The following is a 21896-nucleotide window of genomic DNA, read 5'->3' as shown; positions in this document are numbered from 1 at the left end:
AAATCTACTCTTACCAAAGTGAGCACGAGCTTCCAATCCTTGAAAACTCCAGTTCTTCGGCCGCAACGCACGGCATACATTGGATAGTTTTGCCCCATGCTTGGAAACCCTTTTTACAAATTTCAAAATTTGAAACGATTATGATTGGAAAATATTGTAAGTGTCCATTGTCATTGCTCTTCTCACTTAAATGTTACTACATGCAATTGCAACTTCCATATTCTCAAATCTCCTTCAGCATGCTCCTCTTGAGAGAACTCCAGGTCCAATTTGAAACAATTATAATTGGAAAATGTTGAAAGTGTCTATTGTTATCCTGAATGTTACTGCATGCAATTGCAACTTCCACATTCTCAAATTTCCTTTAGCATGCTCCTCTTGAGAGAACTTTACGTCTAAACATCAACACTATGCACCTTTGCATAGTACACAATTGAAGTATGAGCCCCACCAATTCATCGAATTGGTTAGACTTCAACCTACTTTTGAGTCATATGCAAATCTTCTAAGCATCATGGTACAAAACTCAAGTGTTGAAAGAGCTACACTGGAAATCAATTGCAACAAAAGATAAACTCAATGGGATCCATTAAAGACATGACTCCAGATAGTATATATCCATGGCTTTGCAATGGAGCTAGATGGAGTTCACTTACGTTTGTTATGAACACTATGTTAAAAGAGGTGTGCCCAGGTGTGACTCAATTTCCAACATTTTCCAGCTATGAGAGCCCAGGAGTTCTTCGCATCCATGGTGAATGCACCTCAAGAATCACAATGCAAGACAGAGGAAGTAAGAGGATTCAACGATTGCCTAGACGCTGCAGCGGGTAACAATGGGAGCATCGATGATTGCGAGCAGCATAGCGGCGGTCGGCAATGTGGGGAGGACACGGCGATGGCTGTTGATGACGATCAAGGCTGCCATACTCCCAAATTCTAGATGGAGTTCACTTACGCTTGCTATGACACTATGTTAAAAAAGGCGTGCAATTTGTAAATGCATTGCAACGAAAGATAAACTCTTGCCATGAGTGCCAAGAGCAAGACGTGAGAACATAGTGCTCTAGATAAGGTAGTATGGTATGCAATTTAGTCGATTGTCCATTTGGTTTGCAACATTAACAACTTGCTCGAATGCATGGGATGAATGGGTCTATGGGCCATGAATGGCTCCATTCCATACATAGCATGGGTCATTGCTATTGATGCCCCATCTGGGGCATAAGGATTGAAAAATATTCTATGCCTGTGTTTTTTATACACTCATAATACACGTGGACCAATAGCAAGCATACACGTGGTGTGAGTGAAATCCACCGTTGTAAAATCCACCCTTTTACGAATTGCACGCCATAGCTCACATATAAACATAATTCAAATGCAAGTTGTTGGAAGGTCAAGGTTGTAATGTCAACAAAAGCATATTCTATGGAGTTAGAGTACGTATCCACATGGTTGTGGTTGACAATAAAGATTTAATGCCCATAAAATTGATTTATGAAAGATGTGTTGTATGACACCTTGAGCACGGTTTTCCATCGGGCTCCTCCCAAAGTCACATATTCTGATTTTAGAAGGCCTCAAAAAATCTTGAATCGCTTGCGTGAGGGGTCAGATGGATTCCGAACATCCTGTCAATCATCTCGCCACTCTCGTCCACGGGTCTGACCGCCCTCGCCTCAGGAGCGAATGATCAGGTGAGACGCCTAGAGATAGATCTTAGGCCACGAGAAAGAATCATGGTGGATCCAGGCTTTGTCTCGGCGCTCATTGCAGAGATAGTGCACCTGGCGATAGTAGAAGCGGCAAAGGTTGTGATGTGCCGGGAATACTGTATGCAATTAGCAAAAATGGTGGATTCTTGTGTCAAGCCGGTCGTGTCTGAACTGGGGAGCCTTGGGAACAATCCGCAGCTCAAGAATGTTGCTGACACCTGGCTTGCAAGCCTTCGGGCCTGCCTAGAAGATGCGCAGGCAGTGATCATCGAGTGCAGGAGCGTGCATTCCTTCAACGTTTTCGTCAAGTAAGATGCATTCTTCTTTCTTCTGAGTAACGCATCAATTGATCAGTGCATTGTTCTGCAGGTACAGGCTCTCGCGCAGAATCATGAGTATTCTGATCAAGATAAAGGAACTTCACGAGGCTGCCAGTACTTGGAACGTGGCCCTGTCTGCCAAGGTTGTCACACAATGCAGTGAGGTACTACGGTTGCTTCAAGACAATTACAGATACGTTTCACTTTCGGCAAAGACCTGTGGATGCACACAGTCTGAGAGTTATAGCAAAGATCGTGCGATTTTTGAGATAACGAATGAAGCAACGAGTCACTCGGCTGGTTTAGACGTGGTCGACGAGCCAACTACAGAACTTCAGCCGATTCCGAAGCTGGTGTTTGGACTGGAGGAATTGAGTAGCCGACTTGAAGCAGTCCTTCGAGATGGCACAGGACGATGGGTTGGTGTTTGGGGCAAGGGAGGTTCAGGAAAGACGCTGTTGACACAAACTGTCACTAACAGTTTATCGGTGAACAATCACTTTGGAGGAAAGGTATATTGGCTCACGGTTGCACGAAATCCCAACATTGCCAGGTTGCAAAGTAGATTACGCAAACACATCGGCCGTGGGGAGCAGCTCTTTTCATCCGAGGAAGCTGGCAGGAAAACCCTCATCAACTGCTTGAAGAACAGCAAAGTGTTGTTGATCTTGGACGATGTGTGGGATGGAAATGTGCTGCAGTGGTTTGATGTGGTGGATGCTCCAGGCAGCAAAATTCTGGTGACTTCCCGGAACAACAGTGTCTTTGACAAGGTGCCATCAACGGTCATCGAAGTGAAACTGCTTTCGGATGAGCATAGTTGGAATCTCTTCTGTGGCTGTGCATTTCCGGGACAAGACCGGCAACAGCTAGAACACGACATGGAACCAATACTTGCCGAAAGAGTAAAGCAAGTGGTCTCTGAGTGCAAAGGACTGCCTTTAGCTCTCAAAGTCATTGGTGGAAGCATGGCAGGCAAGCAGCAGCTAGGCGACTGGGATTCTACATTACGCAAGTTGAAGAATGCCGAGGTTTTGAACGAGGAACAAGAGAACCAGGTGTATCACAGACTCAAGCTTAGCTATGACGAACTCGATATGATTGACAAAGCCCGAGGCAGAGCACTGCAAGAGTGCTTTCTCTACTTCGCAGCCTTTCCTGAGGATGCAGTTATAGAGGTGGAGCAGCTCATTGGGTATTGGATTGGTGATGGCTTGATAGGATACAAAGACGATGAAGATCCTCAGGTTGAGGCTTATTACATTCTGGGCCAGCTTATAGGACGCTCACTCGTGGATCTGGAAGTAGGTTGGACACATAGCCAGAACACGAAGTTCTTGAGTTGCAAAATACACGATGTGCTTCGGGATATGGCGATTTACATATTGGAAAACCAGAAGAAGGCCACTGAGTATGCGTGCCTGTTTCTGTCTGGAAGGGAGTTTCCTGCAGGACTATGCAAAGGTACTGGCCAAGAGAAGTTCAACGCTAAGAAGCTTTCTTTGATAGGAAATCAGGTGGAGAACGTCGATAAGCTTGGAACTCGGGCTCCGGATGTGGAAGTGCTACTCCTTAGCAACAACATTCAGCTGAAACATCTTACCGGGCGGTTTCTGTGGAGCTTTAAAAAGCTCCGTGTACTGGACCTGAGCAGGACGGGCTTAATATCTCTTCCCATGGAGATTGGGAAGCTCAAAGAGCTGGTCGTCCTCGACATTAGTTATAGCAGCATCCGATCTGTGCCGGACTCTTTGGCTGGCGAAGTTAGAACATCTGAACATGCAAAATTGTCAATTGGAGAGCTTTCCAGTGCACAAAGTATCGAATCTCGTCAACTTGCGTTATCTCAACGCAAGAGGGTGTGGGGATATCTGGGACCAAAACCGGCACAGTCCTTGCAGCTGCGTAACATCCGAACTTCCAGTACAAGGCCTAAAGAATCTAGCAGCCTTACAAATGTTGACCAGGTTATGGATCAGCAGCCGAACTGCAGAACGCTTCCCTGCTATCTCTTCAACCAGGCTGGTACATCTCAGCCTTTACTTCGAAAAACTTTCAGTCATTCCAGACGAGCTCCAGTCCCTGGCCGCTCTAGAGGTTCTCGATGTCAACACTTGCAGATCACTCCTGAAGCTACCGGACTATCTCGCCAAGTCGTTCTTGGGACTGCTTGCTCTCGACCTTCGTGGCTGCACGTCGTTGTCGCAACTTCCTTCAGATCTGCAGGAGTTACAATGGCTTCAAAAGCTGGATCTTGAAGGCTGCTTGTCCTTGCAATCTCTACCAGAGGCTTTCGGAAGTTCAGGTGCATTTCCTTCGTTACAAGAGCTTTTCATGACGGGATGCGGAAGACTAGAAGCATTTCCAGAATTGCAACCAGGGGCACTTCCTCGTCTTCGTATCCTCAAACTGGCGTTTTGTGAGCGCCTGCAACGCTTGGATATACATCCCAAGGCGCTGCCCAACCTTGTCCACTTGAACCTGAGAGGCTGTGCCGGATTGAAAGAGCTCCCTGACGAGGAAGCGTTGAGATATTTTTCATACTTGGAGGAGCTGGTTTTGAACAACACGCAAATATCTGGCTTACCTGCGAGTATAGGACTGCTTCCAAGGCTGAGGAAGCTGGAATTGAAGCAATGCATGCAACTGAGAGCGTTACCATGGGTTGATTTAAGTGGTGACTACTTCATCAGCTTGGAAGAGATATCTATGCGAGGAATTCCCATTCGAGAACTGCCCAAGGTTTTGGCTGCAGCACCACAGCTCCGAAAAATGGACCTCACGGACTGCGACTTCATAACCTTGACGGACGAGGTGTTCGGCCTGTTGAAAACCAGAAACGTTAATCTCATCGGAGCCAACGTTCAGACCATATCTGCTCTGAATGAAGCGGAAATGGGGCATGAGCACGAAGCAGACAAAGAACCGATAAAGGAGAAGCCAGAAACTGGGAAAGCAGCTGAGAACACTTCAGAGACGAATACCGACCAACATGAATCTGCTACTGTCTTGGATCCGAGTAATTCTAAAACGACATCGACAACCAACCAGCACAGTGCCTCCTTTCCTTCATTCAACAATTTCCTAGACTGGTTAGCAGGATTCATAGACGAAACGAGTATAGATGAAGATCTAGAATATCAGAAGCTGGCAAAGGATGCAAACGGCTACGATCCTGGTCATGTGCGGAGGGTCGATTTGCGAGACATGAAACTGCAATTATTCAAGCGAGGATTGGAGGATCATCTGGTGCTGGGCTCATGCAGCGGAGACGTCATCACTGAGGAGGTCCTCAAAAACCTGGCCTGTACGAGCTGGAACGTGCACTCGTATGTTGGTGCTCGTTTCCTGGCAAACGGTTTCTTCGAGCTGGCATTCGCAAACTCGCTGGATGTTCAGAAGTTGCTGGAGAGGCGGTTTGCGCAGTACGAAGATCGCGTGATCCTCTTCCAGCCTTTCCAGCAAGACTTCAACCCCAACGAGGCTGGGAATATCAAAGCAGCTGTTTGGGTGGGATTGCCCCTCCTGCCGACGGATTGCTTGCATCCCAAAGTTTTGAAGGCGGTTGGGAATGCACTTGGTAGCTACTTGGCATATGAGCTTGACGGTGAAAGGCTTCCCAGGGTTTGCTTCGCATGCACCATCCAACAAGAACGGGAGTTGCCTAGTGAACTGGAGCTGGTTCTCCCATCGGGCAAAGTCTGGTTGCAGCCCTTGGTATGGTCGTAGACAAAAGGTGGGATTTTGAGCGTGAAGCATGCAAGGAGCTTGTGATGAGATCACAGAGTGGCTTGTGATAAATGCGATCTCAACGAAAAAGGAGCTTGTGATGAGTTCACAAAGTTGCTTGTGATAAATGCGATCTCAACGAAAGTAAATGTGGTCTTAGTTTCACGCGTGTAAGGCTGTAGCGTTGTAACGTGTCGTTCTCTCCAACGACCACGTGGTGACACGTGTATTGGTCCACCTATTGGTGTTTAAAGGTTTTAGGGTTCTTCGGCAGGGCAGAGCAATGGCGAGAGCGCAAGAAGGTGAATCGGGGCTTGACGCAGTCGTTCGCGATGCGGCAAATCAGAATGAGGAAAATGCTGGTGGCCAGGAGTCGGAGTTTGATACGATCGCTCGCTACAGAGGGCAGGCTCAGGAAAATATGGGGAATTTCTTAGCGCAGCATGTTGCTCGTCACGGCGAGCCGGGCAAGAACAAGGGAATCGCGGTATGAAAAGGTTGTCTTTCCCTCTTCTCAAGTGGCGAAATCTCGCAGGGCAAGAGTGAGGAGCAACTCCAAGCTAAGGATGGATCGTCGATCTCTGACCAGCTTGGCAAGAGGTGAGTTTCTCTACAAGACCTCCCGATTTCTCCTGTCCCATTCTTAGATCCTGGAGGATCTGAATCGCAGCTCGGACGAAGCTCGTGAAAGAGTCTTCCAGAGCGGGGATAGAACATACGACGCGATCGAGGAGGCGAAGAAGTCCGTCCAGAAGAGGTTTGAGGACGCGAGGAAAAATGCGAGCGACAAGAAGGACGCACCGGATGAGGGAGCAGACAGCTACACCGCGATCAACGAAGCCAAGGAGGAGCTCAAGGACAAATACGATGCTGCTAGAGATCATTTCGATGAGAATGCCAGTGATGTGGATAAATCTCGAGAAGGACAAGATGGATCGAAGGAAGCCAGTGGCATTTCGTCGGTGACCCGATCGATCAAAGAGGCCATCGCTGGAAAGTAAATCTCAAACTTAAATTTGATATTATCTTAGTGCAAAGCTTAATTATTATTCAATTATTATAATTTTAGTTACATAGTTTTAATTAAAGCTTAGTACTCTTACGCTGGACAGAGGATTCGAACCTCTGACCTTGTGGTTAACAGCCACACGCTCTAACCTTCTGAGCTAGTCCTGCTTATATTAATAATAAAGAACTTAAATAATAAATAGTTATATTTTAACGCGCGATCTCAACGCTAAACAGTTTCATCACATGCCTATAGCTCAGCTGCAAATTATATTTTGATCGAGCCTGATGGACGCGTTCACGAGCAAGTCAGCATTGAGCTTCATCGTTGTACTTCTCGTGCGCTCTTCCATGTCGATCCCGCCCGGGGTAGCAGGACGCCAATTAAATGCCTGGAGCAAACTGGCCACGTAAAACGCGATCGATCTCATCGCCAGTGGATAGCCGGCACATACTCTCCTGCCCGATGAGAATGGGATGAAATCAAAGTTCTGCCCGTTGATGGCGCTGCTGGAGCCGAGAAGACGCTCCGGCTGGAACGTTCCTGGGTCGGACCAGCGAGCGGGATCGCGTCCGATGGCCCATATGTTGACGAGAACCTTGCAGCCGGCGGGGATGGTGTAGCCGCCCAGGTTGACGGGCTTGAGATTCTTGTGAGGAACTCCCAGTGGGGCCGCCGGGTGGAGACGCAGTGATTCCTTGACAATGGCATCGATGTATGGAAGGTTTGGAAGATCGGACTCTTGCACCGCGCGAGCTCTCCCTACAACGCTGTCCAGTTCGTCTTGAGCCTTGGACACGACTCGGGGATGGTTTATGAGCTCCGCCATTGTCCACTCGAGCGTCACTAGTGAAGTTTCCAACCCTGCAACAACCAGGTCCTGTCGCAAGAAGTGAAAAAAACCAATATCACGATGCTGGTAAAACTTACCACGAGCAGTGCCAAAATGGAAATGTCTGGCAATTTATCCTTGTCCTCGAGAGATATAAGAACGTCAGTGAAGTCTCGAGGGGCGAACCCGTCCCCAGCTTGATCTTTTCTGCGTCGATGCTTGTCGACTTGATCTTCCACCAAGAGCTTCAGGCGAGGCATGAGCTCCCTGTTGAGTTTCTTGTAGATTCCATGGAGATCCAGCCCGTCAAGTGCCGGAAGCAGGGCACCGATGTTCAGGTGCAAGCTTAGAGATGCTATCTTCTGGCTGAGATCCATGACCTCCAGCCCCCGCTCGCTAAAAAGAACCAGGCATAGCGAATTCGACAAGAGACTACTGAAAACCTCTTTCAAATTGATCATTGTCTCGGATTGCTGGAAAATGGACTTGACTGTATGCTTCATCTCCGACTCCCGGAATCCTGTGCTTGCCTTGAGCATACTGTTGCTAAACAGGTGTGTGCTGCAAATCCTCCTCATGGTTTTCCACTTGTCACCTAAAGGCCCGAGGATGAGACCGTTCCAGTTGTGGCTGACGATCCGAAAGAACTCGTCGTCCGGCCGGCTTGCAAACTCGAGATCGTGGGTCTTAAGAACCTGTGCGGCCATTTCGTTGTTGTTCACCACCACGAACGGGGCCATTCCGATCTTGAGGTAGACGATCGGCCCATACTTCTTGCTGATCTTTGCAAAGTGCTGGTGGAGTGGCTCCTCGAGGGAGAAGAGCGCTCCAAAAATGGGGAAAGAGAATGGACCTGGAGGGAGGCGCCGTTGTTGCGACGATCGAATTCTCCCTATGAGGAGTGATAGTGTGATCCAGCTGATGCCCAGGACGAACAAAGCCACACCTAAGTCCATCGCTTCAAAGGTCTGGATCTCCACGGCCATGGCCATATTGTAGAGAACTTGACAACGAAGACCCCGGTGGGCGGGGTTCGCAAGGCACCTTGCCGTCTCCGCCGCATGGCCCCGTGTTATGCATGCTCCCATAAAAAACTCGCAGTAGCAGCCCACATGGTTTAAATTTTTAATTTAAATTTAATTTAACTTTTTTTGTGTTGATCCTTAAAGTCAGAAGACCACCTAGAATGAAAAGTAGGGTTAACAAATTGATCGAGCGCTAGGAATCTCCGTTTCTCAATTTATTGCGCTGTCATATTTTGATCGAGCCGGGTTTACAAGCAAGGCGGCATTGAGCTTCATCGCCATACTTGCCGTGGACTCCTCCATGTCGATCCCGCCCATGCCTGGAGCAAACTGGCCACACGGAAAACGATCTCATCGCCAGTGGATAGTCAGGACAAACTCTCCTACCAGACGAGAATGGAATGAAATCGAGGTGGCAGGGATAGCGCTGCTGGAGCTGAGAAAACGCTCCGGCTGGAACGCTTCTGGGTGAGTGGAATTGCGTCCGCGGCCATGGCTATAGTTGACAAGATCTAGACAACTGTTGCATCGTGATTCCTCAGATGGTTTGGATTTTTAATGATGCCACGCAAGACATTTTTACAAGAGGTCGAAGAAATGCTCCAAGCCTTGGCCAATCTCCCATATAGAAACTCCAACACCGGCGGAAACACTTTCTTCTAGCCTCGAAGTAACGCTCTTGGCAGTGGGGAAGTAGACCCTGTGCTTGTTTTGATCCTTGGAGTAATCAAAGTAATGCTCTCGGTTCATCGAATCCCATATGAGCTTGGGAGTGTACTCTTTCAGAAGCTCCAAGAATTGGTCGCCAACAATAGCTCCACCACCTAGAATGAAACTAGCGTTAAGAAAGTGTTTCGAGCAAGAAGCTCTAGCATACCTCGCGGAAGAACGTAGTCGTTTCCATAGAAGTTTATTCCCATCAGGATCTTGGAAGAGACCTCGTTGGATTTCCCTGCGAGTAAAGAGTGGAGGCAGGAGCGTATCCAGGGAAGCGGTGCGTTCGGGCCTGGACGATAGGCGTTTGAGAAATCGTAAGTCATGAGCGAGAAGCCATCGACGGCGTGCTGCAAAGAATGGAGGTCCCCTCGCGTGAATTCTTCCGGGCCTCCTCCACGCTCGGGTGGTATAACGAGCACGAGTTGCAATGGACGGGTAGCGCTAGCAGCGTTGAGCTTGTGTAAGGACGAGCCAAGTTCTCGGATAAATGCTAGAGCCTGTAGATTTCTTGTTGTCAGACAATGTTCTTGAAATTGTTTCTTACAAACCTTTTCACGTAAACGATGGTTCTCGAGTATTCTGTAAGAAGCCCAGGAATTCCACGCTTCCAGCACGATGCCATCGTAAGCTTGCTCCCTAAGAGAAAATCACAAAAAAGAAAAAGATGAAAGACTCACGTACTTGCACTCTTCGAGGATTAGCTTGATTGCCTTTTGCTTCTCGTCTGCACTCACAAGCATGCTGTCTAAGGACCAGCCTTCAAGCACCACACGCGGAACAATCTGCGCGAAATGGTCACTGAAAGAAGTAACTATCATAAGAATCACAAGACCAAAAACTTGATAGATACACATAAAAACTATAAGATCATACCAGTGGAAATCCCTGCTTTCGCACTTCGGAAATCCATCCTTGATCCACATCATGCTTGCCAGCTAAACTCATGCCTTTGTCATCTCTACAGAATTTACAGAACAATCAACTTACACAACAGTGAGGAGCAAAGCCTACCTTCTTAGCTGATACCACACAGGAGAAACGTGAGTGAGCTTGTGCCGGAATTTTTTTGCCATATCATATCCTTTGGAATTCCTGCGACAAAAGATCATCCATGAGAAGAAAGAAAGAAGAACAATCAAACACGAACTAACCATGGCGTGACATAGGCGAGAACAGTACCATTCAGCTTTCTCTTAGCTCCAAGACGCGGAGCTCGCGATGCTGCCTGAGGAAAAAGGAGAAAAGCAAAGCGATGGATGAAGAAAACATGGAGAAATCGATCTAGCATACCTTCAAGATATCTCTGTAGGACAGATCCTCACCTCCTCCCAAAGAACTAGCGAGTGGATCTCTAGAATAATGGAAATACCACGCTAAGAAGAAGAAAACAAGCACCAAGGCCAAAATGCCGTGCTTGAGCCGCGATCCAGTGCTTTGCTGGGAATCTCCAGCCTTCTCAAGAGCATTGGAGCCGGGTCTACGAGCCTGGCGCTCACTGCTGCTGTGCCGGCGCCTCTGCTGAGCCATTTGGCAAGGATGCCCTAATTCCAATGCGGAGGTTTTTGTTAGGGTTTATCGCCCATGGCTATGGAGGACGGTGGCGCGCTGCTCGTTTCTCCTCCTTGGAAGCAAATGGAGGTAACTCGAGGCTCGGTCCTGACAAAGCGCTGTGGATTGACACGATTTGATGGATCAGGAGTATTATTCTCAGCTGACCGGTGCCGCATTGCGCGTGAAATCTACCGCGACGATGGGGAAAGGTATCGCTGTGCTTTTCTCTCGCGAATTCTAGATTTGGAGATCTTGCAGGCCTCTTTGCCGAGAGAGATTTTGACGCGGAAGAGGTGATCTTGATCGAAGAACCTCTCTTTGCTGCACAGCACAGCCATAACAAGGTATTTGATTGGAATTGTTTTGCTTTACGAGTTCTTGTTCTTGTTCTTGTTCATTCATGGACAGAACGATGCGGTTGTGTGTGGCTTTTGCTTTCGCTACGTCGGTTCCATCCAGCTCCAAATACAACGCAAACTTGAAGCTCCAGAGACTCAGTCGTGCTGCTATCACGAAGAAGAAGATGAAGAAGAAGACCATCACCGGCATGGTGTTTCTTCGGAGGAAGCGTTAGCTCTTCTAAAAGGTGATGGTTTCTCTCTTCCTCATGGAGACAAGTTTTTGCTACCGGAGGTAGTCAAGTGCTCCGGTGGATGCTCGGAGATTTACTGCAGGTTAGTTTGTGAATGCGCTGCGACTTCCTTCTCATAACTCTTGCTTGCTTCCTTTTGCGAGTAGCAAATCGTGTGCACAAAGGGCCTGGCATGATCACCACTCGTTGCTTTGCGATGGTGTTTCACAACACAGGGACGAGCTTGTTCTTTTCAAAGAATTTGCTGATGGTAAACTGCTGTTCTCTACTCGTCCTGACTTTCATCCTCTCCAGAAACCAATGACATTTTCCATTTGGCCAGCAAGGTAGCCTTCGCTTGTTTCTTTGTTTTGCGACTATGTTTTACGTTCTCTGTGCAGTTGATTGCGAAGGTTATGCTTCGCACGAAAAAGCTCTCTGAAAGCAGTGGAGTTACAGACCGAAATGCACTCCTTGAGGCGTGGAAACCATTTGCCATGGGAGAAAAGCGTCTGTAAGTACGCTTTTCGCTTCGTAAGAGTTTAATTTCGCCAAGTTCAGGTGGTGGGAAGCCGTGGCTCTTCCAGACGACGTTGATCCTTTAGAAGAAGCATCTTTCAGGAGCCAAATCAAGGAATTAGCGGAAGCAGTAAGTTCCAAAGCATAACGATTATGTACACTAACATGTTCATGTTTTTTCTAGTCCTTGAGCCAGCTCAAAGCTGCGCTGGGGGAGCCGGAGTTTGCACCTCGTATCCTAAACCTTTGCTTCTTTTGGCGTTTTCTTTGACACCACCAGTTTTTTCTTTGGAGATTTATGGGAGCATCATCGGCATGTTCGAGCTAAACAACCTGTAAGCCATCTCTGTCGTTGAGAATCTCGAGTCACACGGCTTTTTCCAGAGATGTCGTCGTCGCCTCACCCGTTGAAAACTATTTTCTCTACATTCAAGATCTTGAGCCAGCTCTCAAGGTAACTAGAAGATAACATGGATGGACAAGTGCCTAGTCTTTGAATCACAGGAACAAACAGAACAAATTACTCGACCACTGTTTGAGGCTTTGGGCGAGAAGTACGCTTCCTTCTGCCAAGGTGGGTTTAACGTCCAGAACTATTCGTGGAATTTGAATGTACTTCCAGGTTCTGGGTTTTTCGCATTGCACAGCTGCATAAACCACTCTTGCGAGCCGAATGCGAAGGCTTTTAAGCGAGATGAGGTCTGTTTTGTAGTGAGGATAGAGCACAGTTGACTCGACTGTTTTTCAGGACATAAATGGCAATGCTGTGATAATTGCGACGAGGAAGATCATGAAAGGAGAACAGGTGAATCAAATCTTTCTTTCTTGTTTTCACTCAAAATGGTTTTCAGATTTTCACCTCATACATCGAGGAGGAAGATTTATCGTACACCGAGAGACAAGCAATGCTGTCGGACTACGGCTTCGCGTGCGAATGTACCAAGTGCTTCAGGGAGAAAAACCAGTCTTGAATCGAGCAAACCTTCGATGCTATTGCAAAATCTGGACTCCTTGAACACCAACTTCTGCTTGTAAGCATTCAAACCCAGAGCTGTTTAGATCGTCGCTCACTTGTTCCAAGACCTTTGGAGACAGTCCTGCAAGAGCGAGCGAGAGTTAGGAGAACATAAAGAAGATTTGAGAAAAGCTTTCTACCTCTTGGAAGTAAAGTGATCACGCAGCCGCCACCTCCTCCTCCGGTGAGCTTGGATTTCAAGCCGTACTTGGCTGTGATCTTGCAAATCTTCTCAATGGACGCATGACTCACTCCAATCGTTCCAAGAAGACCTTGGTTCAAAACGACGAGCTCCTCCAGCTTTTCCTGCTGGGACTGATCCTGCGAAGCACGTAAACGAGTGAATTCTCCGCTGGGGAGACACGAAAGTCTTGCTTACAGTCGCGGGCTGTGACTGGAGGATCCCGAGAAAGTCTTCCGAGATGGAATCGATAACATCAAAGATGCCAGACATGACCTTGGGGTGCTTCTCCTTGAGCTGACGAACGCCGCTCACCAATTTCTTGGTGTCTCTGGGAACTTTGGTGTTCGTGATAAGCATTTGCAGCGAGGCCAGGTTTGTGAGCACTTCTCTCTTGTCATTCTTCATCTTGACAACGTTTCCTGCCAAGATCATGATCTTGTGTAAACGAAGAAAAGAAACGCAAGAACTACCGAAAGTACACACTGTATTGTCGATCCCGGATGGATTTCCATGGATGATCTTCTCTGCCTCGAAAGCCCAGCTGCTGATGAGCCGTGCATCGTCCTCGCAAACGCCGATCCAATTGCTCCCAGCAAGCTTCCCATCCCTTTGGGGACGAGCGAAAGCCAGGAGCGAGGCAGCCACTGAGACTGCTAGAGCTGCCGAGGATCCAAGCCCGCAAGACATGGGAATCTCCGAGTCGATCGTCAAGACCACCGGCTTCAACCTGGAAGAACCTGTCAAAGAGAAGAAAAAACCATCTTTCCTTCTTACCCGACGATGGAGACGTAGAGGAACAAAACAGCCACCACTCCTGCTAGTTTTCCACCAGAAAACTCGGGAGGAAGCTCACAATTCCCACCAGTCCCTCGCTTCTCCAGCAATGCCGCCAGTTTCCCTGCGAGATCCTGCCGCACAGCCATGGGATCCACTTCCTCCAGCGCCGAAATCCCCAGCTCCTGCCGGATGAAATCCAGCGACCACTCCAGCGTCACATTGAGATCAGGCAGCACGAGAAGAAAGCTGGGGGAGTCTCCTGCTCTGGGCGATGAGGGATCAGACGAGCAGCCAGCGCCAGAGCTCGCGCCTTACCTCTCTCGATCCGTGCGTGCGTGTAGATCCCAATGGCGGCGGCCACGCCAGTGGATCCGTGGACGACGGCATGCTCCCCACACAGGATCACCTTCGCGGGCGCCCGGGCCACAGCCATTGCCAGAAATCTAGGTCACAACCTATTTTAAAACTACAGTTAAACTCAATGCCAGTCAATTAATTAAGTAAAAAATGAAACAATAATTACAATCAAGCTAAACACTCCTTGATCGATCACGGTTGGTCTGTGAGAGCGAGAGTATGCCACCACCCACACGCTACGTTTACTGCCCGGTGCTCGAGCGGAACTTCATGAGGAGTATCACGGTCGCCCGTGTCGCCAAGTCCTAGCTGCCAAGTTTCCAAAATCATCAAGAGGGCTTTGCAAGCAAAAAGAGAATACAGCAACTTACCTGGCCATACTTGTTCCATCCCCAGCAAAAAACCTTCCCCTTTTCTGCTCAAAAGAACAAAAAAACCGACTTCTGGTTGGAAATGCGGATTTTTGTGAAGCTCAGTACCTGTGGTTATTGCGCTGTGTCGAGCACCGCAGGACACTGACTTTGCACACTCGTCCTCCAGCACCGCGGCCTCTACAAGCTTAGGGAGCGTCTGCAAACAACAGTGGTTAAGCTTCAAGATTTTTTGATCAAGAGTTTTCACCACCTCCGAGTGATCGCCCCCAACGCCGAGTTGTCCGAACTGATTCCCACCAAAAGCGTACACCTCCCCAGTATCTGTGATGCACAGTGTGTGCCAAAGCCCAGATGCGATCGCTGTAACGTGGAGACCACCGAGAGAAGACACGTAGTTTGGGCTGAGCTCGTCTTCTGTGCTGCCTTGCCCACACTGAAACACAGGACTTTTCTTCAGGACACGACAAGTAAAACAGCTAAAACGTTACCTGGCCGTAGAGTCCCCATCCGAAAGTCAGAACAGCTCCACCATCTACAGCAAAAAACTTTCAGACTAACTTTCAGAATTGTAGATATCGTCAAGCTTGTAACCTGTTAAGATTGCACTGTGCCGCCCACCACAAGCAATTCCAACTATATAACTACCCGGTGGCTTTACTGCACCAGCCCTGTTGCCTTTTCTCAGCCAGTAAGTTGACGGCTCCAGCGGTATTGGCTGCGGTGACGAGACCGTGCGCATGCGAGTACCCAGGCCCAGCTGACCTTCGCCTCCATATCCCCAGCTCCATACCTGGCCAGTGTCTAAAATCCGAAACAAAACACTTATGAGAGCGACAGAGTGAACGAAAGAAAGTAAAAGCCCCGGAAAAGCTTGCCTGTAAGTGACAAAGTATGTCGCCCTCCCGTTGCGACAAGAATAACTTTGGCAGGCATTGGAACACAGCACAGAGGTGCTACCACCGCTTCGTCGACACCAGCTCCAGAACTGTCAGGAGAGCCAGCTTCATCCGTGCTGACTTTGCGTTTCTTGCTGGAATCAACTTTGTCATTGACCTTTAGAGCACTGCGAGGACTCTGTACTCTGCTACTGCTTGATCCTAGTCGGTGTTTCTCTGGAGAATTGTGGTCGGGTCCAGCCCGTTTCAGCCTACGAAGCGCCTCTGGGGAGTGCCCGGGACTCGAGTCCAAGTCGGGTTCCACGTGTTTTAACTCTTCGGTTCGTCCTTGATAGTCGTAAGGATCTCCCGAAACACCCTGCTCCACACAGTTTTTGTCACTTGGAACGCATTCCTTCCATCCCCACGTATACACTTCGCCAGTCTCTGAAACGAAAAGATCGGTTTTTTCCCGATGCTCAAACCTCCACTAACCTGTCACAACAGCGCAATGGGCCCAGCCTGCAGCTGCAAAAATCGCTGGCGGTGTTTGTAATGGGAAAGGTTCCGGATGCTCCTGAACACAGAAGTTGCAGGTAAACAAAGTTAAGTTGGCAGAATATAATATACCTGGTGTTTTCCGGAAATATGGTAACACTGCCCAAGATCATCAGTCGAGCCCCAAGTATGCAATTTTCCACTCTCTGTTGTGTTAGGATCCATCAAAGGAAGAAACAACAAAAGCCACAACACAAAGTTAGAATTTTATTGTTTTTTACTGAAGAAGATAAGCTCTGGCATCTGCAAAACTGTCACCGAGAAAAACGAAGAGCATCAATACAAAAGGAAAAGGATGTCTGCTAAAGGAGGCATTTGGAAAATGCAATAAACAGGCAGGCAATGGGCTAAAACTGGATGGTTACAGTGTTTTTTTCTCTTTTTTTGTTGGTCTTCAAAGCAGCAACTTCACCGAGTCTGCAACTTAAAAACAAGGCACAGAACAAACAGAAAAACTGTGAGATCGATCGAGCGGATAAGCTCGAGAAAACAACGAGACCCACGGCAAAAAAGAAAGAGAGGCTTGTAACACGAAGGGAAAGAACTCACTCACTCAAGCGGCTGCATACCCATCTTCATTCCATCTGCATTCTTGCGACTGTTTCTTTTCTGTTCCTACCTGAGAGAGCTAGAGCAAAACCACAACCTCCACTACACACTGCCCTCCACCCATCGTCGGGGCTCGCCGGCGACACCTTGGTGGGAACGACGATCGGTGATCTCTGCGGCGACGATGCCGGCAAATACCCCCACATACGTACACCGAGCTTCCTCGTACCCTGGATCTCCATCAATCCAGCGCTCACCTTCTTCACCGGGCTCGGCATTGCTATCCGGCTGCTTCCAAAACCCCCAAATCACAGTTAAACCCTAAAGTGGCATCCATGAGAAGCTTCTAGACCGCTTATTAGTTCTACATTTTGTGGCCCAAACGCACCCAGGAAATATCCGGCAGGGACAGCTGGCAGCACGAAACGCATTCCACGTCAGTAGCGCAAGGACCAGGTGGCAGCCACGTCAAGTCACGTGCTCGGATATGCATGAACATAATAATGGTGTCCCATTAGCAGCCGTGGATTATGACGTGCCACGCTCGCCATGCAAACGCACACTTGGCAGTTGCTCAGCGCCCGCACCTCCCAGATTCCCTTGTTACCCTTGCCAAAGCAAAATCACATCTATCCTCCCCTCATCTTCATCCCTTCCCAGCTATAAGAGCTCCATATTCTTGATTCCTTGCGCCAGGTCTCTCTCTCTCTCCCATTCCTAAAACTCCTTGGTCGATCGATCTAGGGAAGGAGCGCTCTCGCCATGGTGAAGCTCGTCTCCTCGCGCACAGCGCGGCTCTACGCCCCTGGCGGCTACCGCGAGCTCCTCGAGGGGATCAATGGATTCATCTATGTTCTTGGCGCGGTGCTTATCCTTGCCGGCTTGATCTTCCAGCTCCCTAGCCACGAGAACAGCAAGCTCGGATTGATCCTCGCCCTCACGGGATCCATCCTCATCTTCCTCGTCAATTTGCATGATCTCTACGCCCACCTCGCCGGCGTGGATTTCAAACTGGAGCTGCTCAAGGTGGATCCGCAGTACATCCTGGTCGAGATCGCCGTGCCCGTCGTCACCGCGCTGGGGTCGTTCCTCGTGTTCTTGGGCCTGCTCTTCTTGCTCCTGGTAAGCACAAAAAATTCCAGTCTCTGGGTTTGAATCTCTGGATCCCCTGGATCGATCGATCGTGCAGACTGCCAAGGGGAGGTACTCGCATCACACCAGGAACACCCTCGCGGTCCACGGATTGAGAATGCTCATCGCGGGGCCGGCATTGTGGCTGCTCGCATCGATCCACAACATCTTCCAGCTCTACGAGCGCGCGAGCTTGGGCGTCCAGGCCTACGAGCGGGGGGTCACTGTGTGCTTCGTCATCGCTAGCACGCTACTGCTGTGTGGAGGAGTGATCGGATTGCCATACTGGCCCAAGACGGTGGAGAGGAGGCTCCAGGTAATGGACTCGATTCTTTTCAATTTTATAACCCTAAATTTTTCTGTCTTCTCGCAGAGCAATGCGACCTGGTTTGCGATCCTGGGCGCGGCGCTGCTTGTTCTGGGCGGAATTGTCAACCTGATGAGGATCTCAACGCTGCAGCGCCTGGAGCGCGAAGGTCCTGGCCATGGCGGCGAATTTCTGAGAGGTGGCGCGCAGGAGAGCCTTAACCGCATGCGCGGCGAATCAGGCGAGCCATTCCTGGAGGGCAGTGCCAAGCACCGCGAAGATGTGGAGGGCGGTGAAGGTCGCAGCTTGTACAAGGATGTGGTTGCTGGCTCTCCAGAGCGCCTCTACTAGAACCCTAAAACAGAGTGTCCGTAAATAATTCACCCGTTTAGGGCTTTTCTTATTTTATGTTAAAATTTTGTTTATATGCCCTAAATCTGTATACATTTTTTCTAAAGGCAATTTGATAGATTTGTCTATATGGTCCCTTTGACAGTGAAATGCTTGCGTTTTCCTCGAGATTGAGGGGAGGAGTCCAACGAGATCCTCGGTAATATAGTGCCGCGAGACCGTATGACTTGCCACCTTTCACAGCGTTGTCGCTTGATGCTCGATCCAGATGTGTGGACTTGACGATTTCCACATTGATCCACCAAATAGAGAGCTCTGTTGAGACGCAACATGTCCCTGTCCCACAAAAATAACCTTTTTTAATGGCTGCCACCTTTTATATCAAAATAGGATTGAACAGTGTGCTGGATCAATAACTACTTGACTTTCGTGGAACGCATTGATCAGTCGAGTTACCAGAGAGGCTGAGGCTGAGGCCAATACTAGAGTAGCGTATCTTTGGAAATCATCCCCTTCTCATCATGATGGGGGACTTCATATGGGGTCCAGCGCGCTCCTGGCAATCCAAGCCTTACAACTAGATTCTTCCCTTCACACTGTGTAGGGACAAATGCACTATCGGCACCCGCACCCTATTGTCTCTTTGATGAGGCTGAAGGTTTTCAGTATAGAGATGCTGGTGTTGTACTCTGTCTCATGCTTCTTGGTGGGCACTATAAAACCCTGTAAACAGTTGAATATACGTGGAGACAAGAATTCAACCTTGCCTACTGTGGCAGTAAGAAAGGAAAGCTTTCCTGCTTATGTGAATTGGCTGCTTGGTTGGGTGTGAAGTCAGCAAGTCAAAGAGAATATATGTTTTTGAGGGTCTTGCAATGCTTAATTGAACACATATGAATACAATAGATGCAAATTAAAAACCTTATCAAAATTTGAATACCCACGTTTCCTTTAATAACAATAGTAGGCTTTCAAAGTTTGGTAATGGAGTGCAATTTGAATCTCTTAACGATTATCCATTGAAGGGCAAGTTTTAGATTTAGCATCCTACAGCCATCTATACCCTATATAGTTAGCATATTTCCTATGGATCTGATCTTGCACAGCATGTAGCTTAGCGGCTCTTCAAGAAGGTTATCACATGAGCGGCGTTCACAATGGTTATTTGACCGATGTGGATCATACATGACAAGAACTATTTTCTTTGAAGGGTTTCTAGACAAACGGTGTCTTGGTGAATGGAGCTGGATGGTCGTCTGGATTCTTAGCTTCTTCGTGGTGCTGCGCCTTCTTGGCCTCAGCTCGGTCGGCGGCGGCGGCCTGGCGCGTGTCCTTGCTCAAATCCGCGGCGATGCCCGCCTCTTCGTCCCCTGCCCCTTTCATCTTCTCGGCCTGCATACATCGCGCATTGCAATCCCGGGATCAAACTCAAAGCGAGAAAAGAAAAAAACCCTAACCTGCGCTGAGATCGTTGCTCCCGCCTTCTCCAAGTTCTCCTGCATCGTCGCGCCCGCGTTCTTGAGGCCCTCCCCCACGGAAACCCCCTTGTCCTGCCCCGGTGCTTGCTTCATCGCGATCGATTCTAGTCACAAAGAAACACAATCCCTAGGTTGCTTCTTGCGATGCTCTTCTTTTTCACTCCGCGGAGAACAAGCAAACTAGATGCCACGTGTGAGGGTCCGTGGCGCGTTCTCAAGCCCGACACGTGTCTGGCTATGGATGCTTCTGGCATATTCGAACTTTCGCGCTTCCCCGGAATGTGAAGGGGCATTCCGTTATATTGTTGTAGGGCTGGGCGATTTTTCTCCCCCAAATGGGCACCAAGCGGGTAGACATCGCCGACTGGCTGGAGAGCCAGAAGAAGGACTACGCGCCCAGCAGCTTGGATCGCTACCTCTCCCAACCCGAGAGCCCCACAAGCCCCCGATGGGATTCGCTCGCCCCATCGCAGCAGCAGCAAACGCCCCCGGGATCATCATCCATGAGCTCCGCCTCCTCCTCTCCCAATCCCTCCTTCTCCGCCAACTCCACACCCCGGGGCGCGGGGGGATCGTGTCTCCCCTTGCCCTCGCCGCTCTCGATCCAGTACGCCAAGGGCGAGATGGTGGCGGTGCGCTGCAATCGCCACAAGTGGCTCCTGGGCGAAGTGAGGCGACTGTCCACGCGGGGGGTTAGGGTTTGGGTGCGCGAGGCGGGCCTCCTCGTCAACGTCCCCAAGCAGCTCCTGGCCACGCACCTCCACAAGATGGCCACCTCCATGGACCAGCAGGGATTCATCCACTACTCGCTCCCACCGGGCGACGCAAACGCGTCCATTCTCGCCGCCGAGGCCATGGAATCCTCGCCCAGCGGCGCGCCGCGCTTCCTCGTCCAGTGCGTCCGCCCCGCGCATCTCTCCCACCGCCAGCTCTTCCTGGCGCCGCAGGGATCCCCCGCCGCCACCACCGCCGCCGGCGCCAACGCCTGCGCGATCTGTGGCCACGACGTGATCGTCGAGGACGAGGCGGTGGCGCCCTGGGATTGCAATCACTCCTGCCACATCGACTGCATCCAGGACAAGCCGCGCTTCTTCTCCACCATGAATTGCCCAGTTTGCGCCGAGCAGTCGACGTCGCCCTCCACGGCGTCGTCGTCCCCGGCGACACCCCCGCCATATCCCGCCCAGTTTGGGCTCGACGGCCCTCATCATGTAGAGCCCAGGGAATCGACGGCGGAGAGTCCGCCTCCTCAGCCGCTGAAAACCATCGATGAGGACACGCCGGAGCTCCGCACGCCCAAGCCATCTCTCAAGCCCGCCATCAAGAAGCAGAGCGTGAGCTTCTCGTCCGACATGCAATCGCCTCAAGCGTCCTCGTCTTCTTCCTCCATCGCCACTTCCAAGAAGAGCGGCGTTGGCAGCAGTAGTAGTAGCGCTGCGCCAGCGCCATCCACTGCTTCTACTGCTACTTCTCTCGCGGAGCGGATGAGGAGGTTCTCAATCGGCGGCGGTGGAGCTCAAGCTAGCAATGAGCAACAGCAGCAGCAAGGGGAATGGCTAACGGTGATCAGGGACGGGCAAGACACGAGGCAGACAGCCTCGCAGCAGAGGATTGAGCATATGGCACGGGCAAAAGAGAACACTTTCTCTGCAAAAGCCAAGCAGCAGCAACAGCAACAACAACAGCAGCTCAGAATTCAGTGAAAGTTTTTGTTTCTTTTTCCACTCGGGTGCAAAGCCATGACTTTCATTGACATTACATTGACTTTGATTCTCATTTTGAGCTGGTGAGCTCGAAATGTGGTCCGGGCTCGAAATAGTTAGCTACTATGATTTTAAAAACTTTTAAGAGTCTCCAGTCAATGACAGCACGGTAGTACTTTGCTTAGAATTCGCTGGAATCTAAGGAAGTGGGCAGACAAATCATCTCATAGACTGCATGACGTAAAA

At 49.6% G+C, this 21896-nt stretch overlaps 8 protein-coding genes and 1 non-coding gene across 13 annotated transcripts; 4 read left to right on the top strand and 5 right to left on the bottom strand.

The window, feature by feature from the left end:
* Positions 1-1529: 1529 nt before the first annotated feature.
* LOC112345174 (probable disease resistance protein At4g27220) lies at positions 1530-5930 on the top strand. Its single transcript, XM_024671421.1, is given in 3 exon segments — positions 1530-2026; positions 2088-3791; positions 3793-5930. Coding segments are annotated over 3 exon segments (3963 nt in total). The 5' UTR covers positions 1530-1742; the 3' UTR covers positions 5768-5930.
* An 88-nt stretch (positions 5931-6018) lies between these two features.
* On the top strand, positions 6019-6835 carry LOC112345192. The gene is made up of 3 exons (XM_024671498.1): positions 6019-6254; positions 6303-6367; positions 6438-6835. The coding sequence occupies exons 1-3, from the start codon at positions 6051-6053 to the stop codon at positions 6766-6768; spliced, it is 600 nt and encodes a 199-aa protein (XP_024527266.1). The 5' UTR covers positions 6019-6050; the 3' UTR covers positions 6769-6835.
* Positions 6836-6869: 34 nt separating this feature from the next.
* Positions 6870-6943, bottom strand: TRNAN-GUU. Its single transcript has one exon. It is a non-coding gene; the product is annotated as a tRNA-Asn (tRNA).
* A 20-nt stretch (positions 6944-6963) lies between these two features.
* On the bottom strand, positions 6964-8669 carry LOC112345191 (flavonoid 3'-monooxygenase-like). The gene is made up of 2 exons (XM_024671496.1): positions 7707-8669; positions 6964-7656 (listed from the first exon to the last, which is right to left on the bottom strand). Exons 1-2 carry the CDS (start codon positions 8598-8600, stop codon positions 7033-7035), a joined length of 1518 nt encoding a protein of 505 aa, XP_024527264.1. The 5' UTR covers positions 8601-8669; the 3' UTR covers positions 6964-7032.
* A 477-nt stretch (positions 8670-9146) lies between these two features.
* Positions 9147-10885, bottom strand: LOC9633721 (chitinase domain-containing protein 1). The gene is made up of 8 exons (XM_024671030.1): positions 10641-10885; positions 10502-10575; positions 10362-10442; positions 10224-10308; positions 10032-10132; positions 9899-9986; positions 9511-9847; positions 9147-9457 (listed from the first exon to the last, which is right to left on the bottom strand). Exons 1-8 carry the CDS (start codon positions 10875-10877, stop codon positions 9213-9215), a joined length of 1248 nt encoding a protein of 415 aa, XP_024526798.1. The 5' UTR covers positions 10878-10885; the 3' UTR covers positions 9147-9212.
* A 1-nt stretch (position 10886) lies between these two features.
* On the top strand, positions 10887-13147 carry LOC9652408 (histone-lysine N-methyltransferase ATXR2). Of its 3 annotated transcripts, none has more exons than XR_002991938.1 (16): positions 10887-10988; positions 11047-11110; positions 11160-11245; positions 11310-11575; positions 11640-11743; positions 11788-11819; positions 11874-11986; positions 12034-12121; positions 12176-12224; positions 12272-12326; positions 12376-12445; positions 12496-12565; positions 12614-12690; positions 12740-12796; positions 12843-13022; positions 13073-13147. XR_002991938.1 is itself a non-coding variant. In XM_024671028.1 (15 exons), the coding sequence occupies exons 1-15, from the start codon at positions 10932-10934 to the stop codon at positions 12960-12962; spliced, it is 1308 nt and encodes a 435-aa protein (XP_024526796.1). In that variant the 5' UTR covers positions 10887-10931; the 3' UTR covers positions 12963-13056. The 3 variants fall into 3 exon arrangements, 1 of the variants encoding a protein (XP_024526796.1); XR_002991939.1 differs by having other exon boundaries at positions 13087-13137; XM_024671028.1 differs by lacking the exon at positions 13073-13147 and having other exon boundaries at positions 12843-13056.
* LOC9652407 (mevalonate kinase) lies at positions 12790-14409 on the bottom strand (the record flags this gene model as incomplete). Its single annotated transcript, XM_024671524.1, has 6 exons — positions 12790-13088; positions 13147-13327; positions 13386-13609; positions 13661-13917; positions 13965-14226; positions 14283-14409. Coding segments are annotated over 6 exons (1158 nt in total), but the record flags the coding sequence as incomplete, so codon positions are not given.
* A 30-nt stretch (positions 14410-14439) lies between these two features.
* On the bottom strand, positions 14440-17024 carry LOC9633720 (ultraviolet-B receptor UVR8). Of its 3 annotated transcripts, none has more exons than XM_024671025.1 (10): positions 16751-17024; positions 16204-16277; positions 16069-16150; positions 15574-16020; positions 15290-15499; positions 15187-15230; positions 14949-15131; positions 14804-14894; positions 14696-14739; positions 14440-14633 (listed from the first exon to the last, which is right to left on the bottom strand). In XM_024671025.1, exons 1-10 carry the CDS (start codon positions 16956-16958, stop codon positions 14517-14519), a joined length of 1500 nt encoding a protein of 499 aa, XP_024526793.1. In that variant the 5' UTR covers positions 16959-17024; the 3' UTR covers positions 14440-14516. The 3 variants fall into 3 exon arrangements, with proteins under 3 accessions (XP_024526793.1, XP_024526794.1, XP_024526795.1); XM_024671026.1 differs by having other exon boundaries at positions 16204-16382; positions 16681-16861; XM_024671027.1 differs by having other exon boundaries at positions 16204-16382; positions 16751-16770.
* A 250-nt stretch (positions 17025-17274) lies between these two features.
* Positions 17275-18597, top strand: LOC9633719. Its single transcript, XM_002966596.2, has 3 exons — positions 17275-17802; positions 17870-18127; positions 18185-18597. Exons 1-3 carry the CDS (start codon positions 17443-17445, stop codon positions 18467-18469), a joined length of 903 nt encoding a protein of 300 aa, XP_002966642.1. The 5' UTR covers positions 17275-17442; the 3' UTR covers positions 18470-18597.
* Positions 18598-21896: the final 3299 nt, after the last annotated feature.

This window comes from Selaginella moellendorffii, unplaced genomic scaffold, assembly GCF_000143415.4.
Source record: "Selaginella moellendorffii unplaced genomic scaffold, v1.0 SELMOscaffold_7, whole genome shotgun sequence".
Lineage (NCBI taxonomy): Eukaryota > Viridiplantae > Streptophyta > Lycopodiopsida > Selaginellales > Selaginellaceae > Selaginella > Selaginella moellendorffii.
The sequence above is the reverse complement of the archived record's forward strand: the minus strand, read 5'-3'. Positions and strand labels throughout refer to the sequence as shown.